This window comes from Geotrypetes seraphini, chromosome 4 (assembly GCF_902459505.1).
Source record: "Geotrypetes seraphini chromosome 4, aGeoSer1.1, whole genome shotgun sequence".
NCBI classification, from domain to species: Eukaryota; Metazoa; Chordata; class Amphibia; order Gymnophiona; family Dermophiidae; genus Geotrypetes; species Geotrypetes seraphini.
This window is the reverse complement of record NC_047087.1, coordinates 200,709,177-200,723,854: the sequence shown is the minus strand read 5'-3', so window position 1 is coordinate 200,723,854 and position 14,678 is coordinate 200,709,177. Positions and strand designations below refer to the sequence as shown.

General features: G+C 41.1%; 1 protein-coding gene across 1 annotated transcript in view; it reads left to right on the top strand.

The window, feature by feature from the left end:
- Positions 1 to 11,545, top strand: part of MYOZ1 (myozenin 1) — an 82,727-nt gene extending 71,182 nt beyond the window's left edge. Inside the window, exon 6 of the mRNA XM_033940047.1 lies at positions 11,206 to 11,545. Coding sequence (XP_033795938.1) covers positions 11,206 to 11,437 — 232 coding nt within the window. The 3' untranslated portion in view covers positions 11,438 to 11,545. The remainder of the gene's footprint in view (positions 1 to 11,205) is intronic.
- Positions 11,546 to 14,678: the final 3,133 nt, after the last annotated feature.

Here is a 14,678-nt window from a genome sequence, read left to right as displayed (position 1 = left end):
TTTGATGGAAGGGGAAGAAGGAGAAGATAAAGAGGGAAGATGCTGGGTGGAAAGTGGAGAAAGAGGACAGATGCTGGATGGACAAGGGAGAAAAAGTGGAGAGAAAAAGCAGGAGATTCTGGATGGAATGAGGAGAAAGGAGGAAGAGAGAAAGAAAGGATATACTCAATACAGTACAATGCAGTGTACAATATACTGCAATTCTCTACAAGGAATCTATGCAGTTCTCAATGGAAAGGGTAGAGAGAATAAAGGAAGATGCTGCATGGAAGGGGAAAGAGAAAGAGGAGAGATCTTAGATGGAAAGGAGAGAGAGAAACAATCAGTGAAAGATAAGGGAAAAAGACAATGCGAATTAGGAGAGCTGGGATGAGGGAAAGAAATACAAAGCTCTAAGTAGGTACAATAAAAAGAGCTACATTGAAGACTTGATAGTAAGAATAAATTAAATCGGAGGAGGAGTTTACCTAAGATGGCGGCATGAGCTCAGCAGGGAGATGCCCTCGTGGATCTTTTGGATAATTTCCTATCTTCTGCCTAATGGTATAGAGAAAATCAAAGGTCCGGGTGTTCATGGACAAATCAGCTGTTTCTCAGACCGGGCCGATGGATCTCTTTGTTGAGTGGAGCTCCCGAATGAAGAATCCAGAGGATCAAACCTTGGCTGGAGATGGTGTGCAAGCTGAGGCGCGCAAGTTCTCCTTTGAGGGAGCCACTCTTTCCCCGGACGAGCAGAGCCTGCCGATTCATACTGTGGTGTCAGAGGAGCTGTTGTCGGCTGGACCAACTCGGGACGTTCTTCTGCTTTCCCAACAGGACAGAATCTCTGTCCAGGAATGGAAGCAAGAGGAGTTTTTCTTAACAGCATTGCAGCTGGCGGGGAGTCTGGAACAAGCTCAGGAAACTTCAGTTTTTTTTTACAACGGCAAAAGGTACTTTGCTTTCCACTGCAGGTCCCAGAACTGAGATTGCCCCTTTGATTAGACCCAAGGTCTTTAATATGGAATCATTATGGGAGGCGATATCCAGTTTACAAATTTCCTTGGGAAATCAAATTGAGCAACTTTCCTCAAGGTGTACTGTGGTGCTCTGAAAATTTAGGCGGATTTCCTGGGTCACCAGGCCGCTCAGTGGTACAAATTAATATCTGGATTTTTGAATAAGAAACCAAAAACTGGTCTTTGTGACATTTGGAGCATTGAGATAAAGCATCAGATTACTGTGTCTCAATGGCCATGAATTTGGTCTTAGAGGATGAAATGTATGGTGTTTGAATCTATGAGACTATCATGGTTTTTCTTATTACATAGAGCTTTTTCGACCCCAGTTCGTTTACATAAAGTAGATAGTTCCAAGTCTGATAGATGCTGGCACTGTCATCTCACAGCTGGGACGTTAGATCATTTATTATACTATTGTCTCTTGTTACTGAAATTCTGGAATTCTATTTGGGATCAAGTTAATAATCTTTTAGAGAATCCAGTGGCGTTATCGTATGATACAATTTTATTTGGTACATTTATAAGGAAAAAGAGTCAAATATCTATGAAAAATAATAAACTTCTTTTTGTAATGACAGGGGTTGCCATACAGCTTATTTTAAGAAATTGGAAAAATTGGGATAGATTAAATTATTCATTTTGGTGGGAGTCCCTGTGTTATGTTTTTAAGATGGAGAGGTTTATGGCTATTCAGAAGGGTAGTTACAAAAAATTCATGGATGTTTGGGAATCATTAACTAAGTACTGTAAAGATTGATCTTGGTAAATGTGAAATCATACACATCATGGGAGGGGGGAGGGGGTTAGGTTTTTTTAGAATTGTTTATTGGATATATTTTTATGTTCTTAGCAGAATTTTATTTATTGATTAACTAATGGAAGGGAGGAGGGAAATAATTTTTTGTTAATAATCTTGGTAAGTTTATTGTGCTTTAATTTTAATATTATATGTAAATGATTTATTATGCACAATTGTAGTTTTACAAATGAATAAAGATTTAAAAAAAAAAAAAAGAACTTAAGTCTAAAGTATTAAGTTTGGAAAATAAAGCAGATGATGCGGATACCAGGATAAAGACCCAGGCATTGACATGGGTTAAAGACAGTGCAAGCTTGCACTTTAAACAAGAAATGGTGGAAAATTCCATTAGGAGATGTAATCTCCGGATTATTAATTTCCCAAAAATATTTCCGACAACTGCTTTAGTTATGTTTAAAAGATACTTGAATGAAGTTCTTAAGGTACCGGAGACCTCATACCCACCTATCTATATTATTTACCTAGACGAATTAAAGCTCAAAGCCCAAACCAGCAGAATTTATCTGCTGATAGTTTAGACTTATCTAATTTCCTGGAGAAGTCGGATATGGAGGTCCAGACCTCAGCTACATTACTGGTACAATTTGCTATAGATTCAGATAAGGATTGGATGCTTAACCTGTTTTTCAAATATAGGGATGTTCCCTTTTTATCTAATATTATAAGAATGTATCCAGATGTGTCTCGCCCTACTCAAAAGAGACGGAAACAATTTTTGAGTTTGAGGCCGAAGGTCATTCAGTTGGGAGCAACCTTTGTTTTGAGATATCCTTGCAAGTGTGTTATGGTATTTAATGGGAATAGATATGCATTTTATGAGCTACAGCAATTATCTAAATTTATTTCCGCTAAAGTACAACCTATAAAAGCTTCCTGAGTTACTCCAGTGTGCTAGCTCGAAAAGAAAGAAATGTTTAGGATCTGTATCGCCACATCTTTAGTTTTCCTTTAATATTTATTTCTTCTTCTTAATTTCAGCTCCTTCTCCATATATATAGTGGACTAACTATAATCTGTATTATTTTTCATTATTTCCTGTTATATTACCGTAAATATTTTGTCTTGATATTCTTTAGTTATATAGGTTATTATTCCTTTTTTGACTTTTATAGATTGTCAATTGTTAAAATCATAAATAAAGAATTAAAAAACAGAATAAATTAAATCTGGACAGAGAGGCAGAAAAATAAACTAAAGAAAGCTGAAAGGAAAAAGATGAGAGAAAAAATGGCAAATGGATAGGAAATCCTTCCAAGAGAAGATGGAAGAAAGCAGAAACCAGACACTGGGGCCAACACAATTAGAAAAAGTAAATGGCCAGACAACAAAGGTAGAACAAAAACAATATTTTGAATATAGGATAAAATAGTGTGGTAGTCATAGTACTGTACTAAAGGTTAATAAATACAAATAAAAATAGAAAATAAAATGGTACCTTTTTATTGGACTAATTTTAATATTTTTTTGAGTAACTTTCAGAGACCAGTTTAACCTTAATCGGGTAACAACTGGATGCCATAACAGCAGTATACTGTCCTCACCCAAAGAAGGAGGTTTTGGCCTTTGAAAGCTATAAAAATGTATTAAGTTAGTCTAATAAAAATATTATCTTAGGGCTCCTTTTATCAAGGTGCGCTACGGGGGTTAGCGCATCGGACATTTCATCACGCGCTAACCCCCGCGGCAGCCTAAAATCCTAATGCCTCGTCAATGGAGGCGTTAGGTACTAGCGTGGCAGGCGGTTTAACATGCGGTATTCTGCACGTTAAACCGCTACCGCGCCTTTGTAAAAGGACTCCTTAGTTTCTATTTTTTCTTTTATTTCTATTTGTCAATTTTTAATGTAGTGATTGGAATGTGTCCATTTTTTAAATTTATGTCTGCTATCTTTATATTTTGCACAGTACAGGGGGAACATGTATCACTAGTTCTTTTTCTCTGGTGTTCTACTATATGCAGTCTGGCTTCTTGGGGTTCAGTTAAATTTTCCTTTACATATTTCTTTTTGTCGTTTGTGATTATTTACTCTGTAATGTGTAAGGATCCATACCCCTCTTCTATGAAACTGCGATAGCAGTTTTTAGCGCGGTGAGCCGCGCTGAATGGCCCGCGCTGCTTCTGACGCTCTTAGAGTTCCTATGAGCATCGGGAGCGGCGTGGGCCATTCAGCACGGCTCTCTGCGCTACAAACTGCTAGCGCAGTTTAATAGAAGAGGGGGTATGTGTATTCTGTGTGTGGTAGGAGACCAGGTTTTCTGTTAGCACTTAATCTGTGTAGAATTGATCTATACTAATCTTGCTTGTTTAGTTTTCCAATAAGTGTATTGTTGTTCTAGTGCCCACTGCAATGTTTAGGGTGCTGCCTATTCCTAGGTAGAACTTTCTTCTGTGTCTGTTCAACTGTTGCAAGTTAGTACTATTATGGTATGGGAGAATTGTTCTTTAGGTCCTGAGTAACGTAGTATTTTATATTATGCCTGGTCATGAATTTTGATTTTGGATGTAAATCACATCTTTCTCAACAGTAGTCTAATGCAAGTTACATTCATGAACAGTAGGTATTTTCCTGTCCCTGGAGGATATGAATGACTTGTCAAAGGAGGGAAGGAGGAATGGATGACAAAGGGAGAAGTACTGGACCATGGTGAGAAGCAGGAGAGATGATAGACCATGAGGAGAGGACAGGAAGGAGATGCTGGGAGTAGCAGGGAGATATTAGGGAGAAGGAGAGCAGAAGCTGGCTGGGACTCAGAAAAGGGATGAAGGGGAACAAAGCAAAAGATTTATATGGCTTGAAAGAACTGAGATTTAGTGATTGAGCAGGAGAGTATTAGGAGACAGAGTAGGAAATTATGGAAAGGAGAGGCTCTGTGGGAATTTGGAGGGAATAGTGAGGGGGAAGTATTAGGGAATGGTGAGGCTGATGAGAATTTGGAGGTGATAAGTATGAATTGGAAATGGATAGTTGGACTGGGAGCAGGGCCAGATTAAAGGGTAGGCCTAGTAGACACATGCCTTGCACCCAAAGATTTCAGGGGGGGGGGGATGCTGTCAGTATGCTGCTCCAATGAAAAGGAGGACTGTCTGGGTTTAGCCAGCCCACAATCAGGGCTGACATTAGGGGGGGGGGCAGACAAGGCTCTGGGGGCCCCTATGTCTTCCCCACACTGGTCTGATGTTGCCCTCACCTTCTGTCTCACTTACAAATCCATTTTTGTTGCAGGGGACCGCTGCTGTCTGCAGTTTCCCTCCCTTCTTTCCCTCTGCTGTGGTCCACCCAGGCAGAAACAGGAAGTTACATAATTTGGGACAGACCATGGCAGAAGGAAAGTGGGGAAGGGAGCCACAAGGCAGTGCTTCAGAAGGCTGCCACAGCCAGCAGTCTCCTGCAACAAAAATGGATTTGTCAACCAGGTGACATTGGATGCAGGTGACATTGGACTAGCACACATAGAAGGGGGGAGGACATGCTGGGCCAAGAAAGCCCCTGGACCAGCTGTTATTTATTTTTTTAAATTTTTGTTCAATAATATTTATTAGAATATTCAATAAAATGAATACAGAAGAATAACATAAGAATGGTGAAATGAAACATTTTCACAATCTTGCAGGCATTTGCAATGTATTCATTAAGTATGCACAGAGTTATATATCAATACATATGGGCTGTAACCAGAAACTATAATTACTCAAAATTTAAGGAAATTCAAGTACGAGTATTGGCAGAATATGCCAGGACCCTAGACCACATCTTAGAGAAGGAAGAAGAAGTAGTTTGGTTGTTATCCACTATTAATTTTTCATATCTTGCAAATAAACAGTATTCCACCATTCATTATAGTTTAGGGATGAAAAGTCTTTCCAGTGGAATAGAATAATTTTCATAGAAATCAACAAGAAACATTTCAAAAGTTTAACACTATCCTTATCAAGTGTTGATACCAATGCAGAACCACCTGTTGTTATTATAGAATATGTAATATGATCTGTGATGAGTAAGATATCACATATAGTAGCCCATACATCTGACCAAATAGGTTGCAGTAAACTACAATGGAACAGCATATGGTCCAGTGTACCTATCTGAGTAGAGCATGTCCAACATAAATTAGGTGTGGTTGAAGAGACTTTGGAGAGTTTGTATGGAGTCCAATATGCTCTGTGATAAAGGAAAAGGACTAGTTGTTTAATCATTGCTGCTTGCAATGATTCAAAAGAGGTGAGCCATATGCTTTCCCATGTTGAAGGAGTTAATGGTAAATAGATATCTTGGGCCCATACATCATACAGTGCCCCAGGGTACTTGAATTTATTTTTCTTCAGTAATTTGTACCGTAGTCCATAGTCCATTTATTTTTTTTAAGTTTCAAGTTTATTAAAATTTGATAAAACATTAGTCATATATTCTATGGGGCTCATAATTGAAAGAGAAAAACATCCAATAACCGGCCTAAGTTGGCACTTAGACAATCATAAATGAAACACATCCAAGTGTCGATAATCGAAACGGGTTTTGGACGTGTTTACATACGAATTAGGCTTTCCCAGTGCCGCTGAACGACCAGAGCTAAACGGGGTGTTTCAGGAGGAGTGTTGAGGGCGGGATTTGGGCGGGACATGGGTCGGCTTAGACTTAGTTGTACTGCATGTATAACCGAATGTTTTACAACACAGCCTAGACGGAACTTGGACGTTGTGACTTAGACCATTTAAAACATGGTCTAAGTCACAAAAAAACACCTAAAGTGACCAGATATGCACTGCAAACACATAGTACGGACCCCCACACACTACCCCAGTGATCACTGACTCACCACCCCCCTAAAAATTGTAATCACAGCTTTTAAATTCTGCCTCCAGAACATCAGCACCTGGCAGCCTGGCATAGGAAAGCCTAGTCGAGCTGTACAGAGGCGTCTTAAGTCATCTTGGGGGGTGGGTTCAGGACCCATGGAGAGGAGGACCCAGGCCCATGAGCCACTAATCACTGCAATCATGGTGAAACATGTGCACTCCCCAAAAATCCCCCAAACCCTTTTGTACTGCCCTATAAGTGGCTCCTGTAGCCATAAGGGCTATTGGGATGGTAGATAGGTAGGTCTAGGAGATTCTTGAGGTGGTTTAGGGGGGCTCACCATTACCTACAAGGGAGCAGCAGTGATATGATTACGTGCCACCCTTTTTGTGAAGTTCACAGCAGTGCCTTGTAAGGTACCCCACTGTTTAGGTGCCCTGGGTGGGTGTCCTGTCCATCACTTTGCAGACCCCTCCCACGTCCATAAGGTCTGTTTCTAGGCGGTTTGAACTTGGATGACAAGTTGGACGAAAATGTGGTATAAAATGGATAAGTTAGCGATCTGGATGATCAGGTGGCTGGATGTATAGTTAGATGATTTTCAAAAAAAAAATTTGGGGGGACGTATTTTTCAAAAATGTGTTCTACACTATTTTTTACTTTGGACGACTTGTGACTTAGACGAAAACTGACTTAGACATTCCTTTCGATTATGCCCTTCCACGTGTTTAACAGTTAAAAAATTAAAATGGGGAACTGTTAACAAACTTATTAATTACAGGACAATACTTACATGGAAACAGGATGGTAGGGAGAAATACAATTTTAAAAGAAAAGAGAACAATTAAGGTTAAAAACAAGAGGGAAAAGAGAGGGATCATATCAGTGTTGAATTTAGATAAAGCAGAATTTGGCATGGAAGGACCCTGGGATCATTTAGCAATCATAAGCGTCTTCACTACTCTGAATAACTTTGTATTGTCCGCAAATTTAATCACCTCACTCGTCGTACCAATGTCTAGATCATTTATAAAGATGTTGAAGAGCACAGGTCCAAGCACCGAGCCCCCACTGGTGACGCTCTTCCAGTCCGAGTATTGTCCATTTATCCCCACTCTCTGTTTCCTATGATCCAGCCAGTTTTTAATCCACATGAGTATTCTCTGAGGAATAAGGAACTTATGAATAAAAGAGGGTTCTTTGGAGTCCATAGTTTTAAAGGAGATATATATTTTATGATCCAGTTCAGCTCTGTTGTTTTTTTTTTTTTTGAAGGAAAGGGAATTTCATTTGCATAAGAAGCAAGCCTGTTAGAAATAGAAGTTGAAGGGTGTTGCTCAATTTCAGCTTATAGTATTTTTTTTTCTTGTTGTGTTTTTCCTTTCCCTGGAGGATTTGCATCTTTGTCCTTCAGTTAGATTGAGGACTATATGGTGTACTTATTTTCTTTGATAGATATTTCAATATCCAATATGGAAATTGGTTGTATTTTATTTTGATTCTTTTTAAAGTTTGTGCTTTGTATTTAATTTGAAACTTAATAAAACAAAAAACAAAAAAACAATCACCACTTTACAAATTAACAAATAGAAATAAAACAAATAATGAGAAATAAGAAAATACCATTTTATTGGACTAATCCATTTTTCAATTAGCTTTCAGAGGCCAAATCTTTCTTCAGGACAGGACAGTATACTGCTGTTATGGTATCCTGTCCTGACCTGAGGAAAAGGGTTTAGTCCCCCCCAAAATTGCCTTATTTCCATTTCCTATTTATAAACTTTTATCAATACAGTTACAATATTACTTGATTCCACATAAAGCAACAAAAAAATTCTTTCTACCAATTGTCATTTCTGCTTTAATCATCTTCTCTTCACTCTCTTCTTTCTATACAGTGTTTGTCCTCTCTCCCTTCCATGCAACATCTGCCCTCTCTCTATGCCCCATCCAGCCTCTTCCCTCTCTCTCTCTACCCCTTCCATCTACTGTCCACCCTCTCTGCCCTTTCCATCCAGTGTCCACCCTCTCTCTCTTCCATATGGTATCTTCCCTCTTTCTATGTCCCTTCAATAAACTGTATATCCTGTGTCCTTTCTTTCCTTTGTACATGATTCATTTCAGTTTCATCCCCTCTCCATTTTTCTGTCTCCACCCCCTCCTCTTTGCTCTGGCATTTCTCTCCTCTCCTATCTTCCCCTCACCCTCCATACTCTGGCACCTCCTCTCCTTCCATTCCCTCTGGTCTAGCATTTGTCTCCTTAGTTTCCCTTCTCTTCCCAATGCCTTGGCATCTCTCTCCTCTTCTTTCATCCCCTCCATTATCTGGCATCTCCTCTCCTTCCTTTCTCTCCTTCCCTCCTTTCCCCTGGTCTGGCATTTGTCTCCTTCCCTCCTCCCCTCCATGCCCCTCCTTTCCTTTCCCTCCCTCCCATGGGCTTGGCATCTCTCTTTACACTCCTCTCCCTTCCCTGGTCTTCCTTCTCCCTCCTTCCTTCTCTCTCCCCAACTGGGAATTTCTCTTCCCCTTCCCTGTCTCAGCGATCGGCAGCGTGGCATTCACAACTCGCTGTCGGGTTCCACCTACTTTCTGTTTCTGCAAAGGCAGGACCCGGCAGCGAGGAAGGCCCAAAGCAAGCAGGAGCAGTGAGTTGTAAGCTTCCCTCGCTCCCTGCAAGCGACTTCACCCATGCTCCGATGCTCTAACGCTATGCTTGCCAGCTTCTCAACTCTTCTCCTCCGAAACGGAAGTTACATTATGAGGGGGGAAGGAGGAGAAGGGAAGCCAGCAAGCACAGTATTAGAGCGTTGGAGCATGGGTGAAGTCGCTTGCAGGCAGCGAGGGAATCGAAGGGAGTGAGGGAAGCTTACAACTCGCTGCTCCTGCAGGCTATGGCGGGAGATAGTGTTTTAATACCGGCCCTGGAGCTAAGGCCAATTTTTGGAGAGGCCACGGCCCCTGTGGATCTCCTGTTCCGACGTCTATGTCACATGATACAGCCTGTTCAAAAATATGTGAGATGGATATCAATGTGCTAGAAACATTCAGCATGAACATCCATTTTACAAACTGAATGGAGGAAAACAAGGAACATGGACATCTATATAGCAACATTTTTAGAAAATGGCTGCACAGGCATCTATGCAGAGTAGAGGGTCAGCCCAGTGATCTGTAAACCATGGGAGCTAGTTTCAAATCCTACTTTAACTCTTTGTTTTTGTAATTGTGAGTCCTCCAAGAACAGAAAAACTACTACACCACTTCAATAGCCTTCAGACATGCAGGTGTCTTATATATTTAGTTACAGTAGGTATTTTTCTATTTCTGGAGGGCCACGATTTAAAAAAAAAAAGTTGAAGTGGGATCTAAGCCTGGGTCTTTTGGTTTATAGGCCATTGCACTAAGCACTAGGCTATTCCTCAGACCTTCTTGCTTTGTTAAGAATGCCCATAATACCAGAAATTGGCATATAGTCTGCTATCCCCCTCCAGTTTCACTTTCAGGGGAGAGGGAGGGGGATAGCAATCATGGGGGGGGGGGATTAATATGGTATCATGCCTTAATCCCGCCAATGGACAGTTGCTCAATCAGAGTACTTTTCTGTAACCTGGATGTTCCTGAAACAGGTCTAAACAAAGACATCCTTCTTTTTTAGATATGGACATTTCTTCCCCTTAGGTACCTGCTGTTGAATGTCCAGATTTCTGGCCCTCTTTAGTCCCACCCAAAATAAGTCTAAAACATGCCCCTTGCTATACTGCAGTGAACATCCCTATTATGCCTCAAGCAAATGAACGTCCATTCCAACCGTTTTGAGATGTCCATATGCTGTGGAATGAAGCGTTTTAGCTTTACAAACCATCATATTTGAAAAAATTTATATGCAAGTTTTCATGCCACCTCTGTAACAGCAGCACAAACTCCCTCCACTGCTACTTTGTGAAGTAACAAAACCCTAGAAAAGGAAACTCAGACCCTCACTGTACTATAATAGTAAAAGTCTCAGGAGTCACAAAACACTAGCTAGGAAATCACAATAACGCTCTAGAACACCAAAACACTCCCTACCGGTTAAATAGAACTGCTGGACTGCTACAGATCTATATACAGAAATAAGCTGAAATACTGAACATTGATCACACTTATAGAGCATAGACGGATTTTTACCTAGGGCTCCTATTACAAAGCCGCGCTAGCAGTTTTATCGCACACACTGGATTAGCGCACGCTAGCTGGAAATCTACCGTCTGCTCAAAAGGAGGTGGTAGCGGTTAGCGCGTGTGGCAATTTAGCGCTCACTATTCCGAACGTTAAGGCCATAGCGCGGCTTTGTAAAAGGAGCCCCTAATAACAGAATAAGAGATTACAGATTAAAAATGGTTATATGCAAACAAAAATTGAAATTAAGACTGAAAAAAACAGACTGTCAGCAGCAAAATACTGAAGAAACAAGCATTCCTTGGATAGCTGAAATGCAGAGATGCTGCCATTAATTAGAGTACAACTCTAGAATTACACGTGACATTACTAAAATGGATAATATGAAGCATGCTTTTTATAATTGTTGATTTCCATCCTTTCTTCCCAGGTCTGCCATGCCTTATGGAGGATATGAGAAGGCATCAAAATTAATGACCTTCCAAATGCCCGAGATTGACCGTGTCCACTTAGAACCTGTGTCTGTGATCGTCTATGATCAGGGCATCTCCAACAGGCCCACCTTTAACAGGACCCCAGTCCCCTGGCTGGGGTCAGGTGAGATGAATCACCTCAACGTTGAACTCAATGTGCCAATGGATGGAGAAACAGAAGAATTATAAGTACCAGAAAGAGAACACCTGTGCTCCTGTAGATACATAAGAGATAGACCTAGTCCCAGTACCACACCATTAGCGTTGTGCATTAAACTGCAGCCTGAGTTTCCTCTATTATGATTTAAAATTGTTCTTTGTTGTGGTGTTAGTCCTATCTAAAGCAGTCAGCGGACGAGAGCAAGCATGAAAGGGAATGTGAGAAAGAGAAAGAGCGAGAAAGCAAATATTTAACTTTTCATTCATAGAAGCAAGAAAATTAAGAAAATAATAAAGGCCTTGGGGCTAGATTCACAAAGCAAACCGATCATATACCGAACAGTTTGCGACCCCTTAGCGACCAGATTTCCCTCCGGCTCGATTCACAAACCTCTTCTGCGATCCGCTTCAAATCCGTGCATGCAAATGAGGGGAAATGCATGCAAAGTAGGCAGGGATGTGATTCACCAAACAAATTTGGGACACCGATTGGGTTGACCGATCAAGAATAGAAGCGACTGCTGGGGACCAGTCGCACTCATCCCTGCCAACTCTACCTGCTCCATTGCCGCCCTGCAATCTGTCCTGATCTTCCTCTGCCACCCTGCACTCTGCCCCGATTTTCAGTCTTGGGGTTTTTTTTAAAGTCTGTCCAGTCCCAAACTTCCAGCCCTGCTTTCTCCCCCATATGTTCTCTCTGCTCTGAGCCCTGGATCTCTGCCGCCTTCCCTGCAGTGCGAGCCCGCGAGTTTAAAGTGGGGCTGCATGCCGCAGTGCAAACCCACTTTAAACCCGTGGGCTCACACTGCAGGGAAGGCGGCAGAGAGCAGGAGAGTCTGGGCGGCACGAGCAGGGCTTGGCTGGAAGGGGAGAGCAGGAGAATTGGCGCATGTTAAAAAAAAACCTAACCAGCAATAAAAAAAAACCTGGACACAAAACGCATGCGCAGACCATCTGCAGGGAAAGCAGATGGTCTGCGCATGCGTCAGGATCGCACACGTATGATCCGTGCGGTCGGAGGGGGGCATTCCCCTGATCGTCCTAATTTGAATTTCTTTCTGTTGTGAATTCGTCGGGCCTGCTGTAATCGGCCATGAATCGCTCCCGTAAAAATGGTTAGTGAATCTAGCCCTTAGTTTCTGCTGTTCAAGGCTAGATTGACTTGAAGTGTCTCCTCGGTTGTGCATCTAGGTGAAGCCATTTGTAAGTCAGGCCCCCAAGCACCAGAACTCTGTGCAAAGTATACTCCTTATTGATCCTTTTTTTTCATTTGTGCCTTTTAATTCAATAAATACCAGAAGATGAAAGCCAGATTTTTTCTCCAGTTTTTATCTAAATAGCATAAGCTATTCTTTTTTTTAACTATTTGCCATGACAGCTCAAGGGGTTGTGGTACCTTGAGCTTGCTTTTGCATTCCCATCATGGAACCCACATCAACTGCCTACCAGCCAGTGCCCACTCACCCCCACATTAGTGCTCTTCTAGCCAGCTCTGTCCCCCCTCCCTACTTGCATTATCAGGTCCCCCACCTACCTGCAAGCATCAGCTCCTAACAAATGCCCGAGATTGCAAAGTCACTTCAGAAAATTACATTTTACAGTTGAAAACTTTTACATGAAGCACACATTGTGTGAAAGTTTCTGCAAATACTGAATTAATAAGCTGCTGTGGTGCAAACTCATTCAAAGCAGCTCATTAATGTAAAAGGAAGACCCAAACAGGTGCACAATAATGATTTGTGGGCCTACTTTTCTTGAAAAAATAAACTACAGTTCATGAGCTGTAGTTTTTTTTCCCCATTCCATAAAAAAAAAAAATGGCCCCCTTCATGCAATGGCACTTAAAATTCCCGGGAGTCAAGGGGAACTCTAACTTCTGATGGCTCTGTGAGTCCAATGTGATCCCCACAAGCCCAAAGTGAGACTGAAATGTAAGTCTGCCCCCTCCAAAGCCTCCCCTTTCTAATCTGCATTCCTTTCTATACCAAATGGCTGTTCCCCTTACCCCCCCCCTCCAATCCCAGGACAATGATCTCAGTCTAAGGGTTCTAGTGTGATGGGGGCAGGAGCGATCCCCACTCACTTCTGCTCTGGTGATTGCCTTCTTCAAAATGGAACTACTGACTCCCAGTGGTAATTTTCTACCACTGGTAGGGGGTTCAAACTGCCATATAAGGGGATTAAAAAAAAAAAAATCACTGAACACACAATGTGTGAAGATTAAAGACTTTGTACAGTTCAGTAGTATCCATAATGCTTTCCTCCAACTTCTTATTTCTTGGTCCAATTATTTCTTGGTCCAATGTCCAAATTTAATTATCAATATGAATTAGCCACGTCCTCCTAACTATATTTTGCAGAAATGGGTTAATAAATAGGCCCTGTGTCCTTTACACAGTAGTAGAGCATTTTACTTTAATCTCGCCCTGGTGCTCTCTTCCCTGCACTGCTGCCAGCATCACTACAGGTTTAAATGCAAGAATCGGCACTTCCTGATTCTTGTGTTTAAATTTGTAATTGTGGCAGCCATAGCTCAGGAAGGAGAGCATAGTGGCAAGAGCAGAACTGGGAAGGCACTCTTTTGGCTCCATGAGTTAATGCCTTACCTAGACCATGTCGTAAGCCTTTATTTATAAATTCGGTCCAAAAACAAAACCAGCAGACCAGCATTAAAATATATCAATAAATTGTTTTTATTGCAACAAACACTGACAATTCTCAATTGAGTGACTTGCTCAAGTGTATGGTCTCCTTTATTCGTTCTCTAAATATCTTTATTTGGGCTATGAAGATATCTGTTTATCATAAATGTCTGAATATCTTCTTTTAGAAAGGTTGTTTTTTATATCCTCCCGAGACCAAAAATGAATTTGAGCAATCAAACCCATCATTTCTTTAAAACAAATAAGCATCTAACTGGCAACAAATCTGTAGTGTGAGCTGCATGCAAGCTTTCAATAAAGATAACAAAGAAGGAACAATTTACCTGTAATGTGCTCTCTGAAAAGAAAAACACACTAATTGTGTTGATGGAATGATGTTATCAATACAATAGTACTGTTTCACATTCAGACACCTGTTACAGATAAGCAACTTCACTTTCACTAAAGAAAGTGAACCACCAGTCCCATTGCTGGATCTTCTAGATATGAGTCGCCTTCTAATAAAAAAAAAAAGAGAAACAGCAATAGCAAACCCAGCAAACAGGGTAACACAACCACTTTTGTGGAGTTAGCACTCACTTTGTAATCTGAACACAACCCTAAAAATT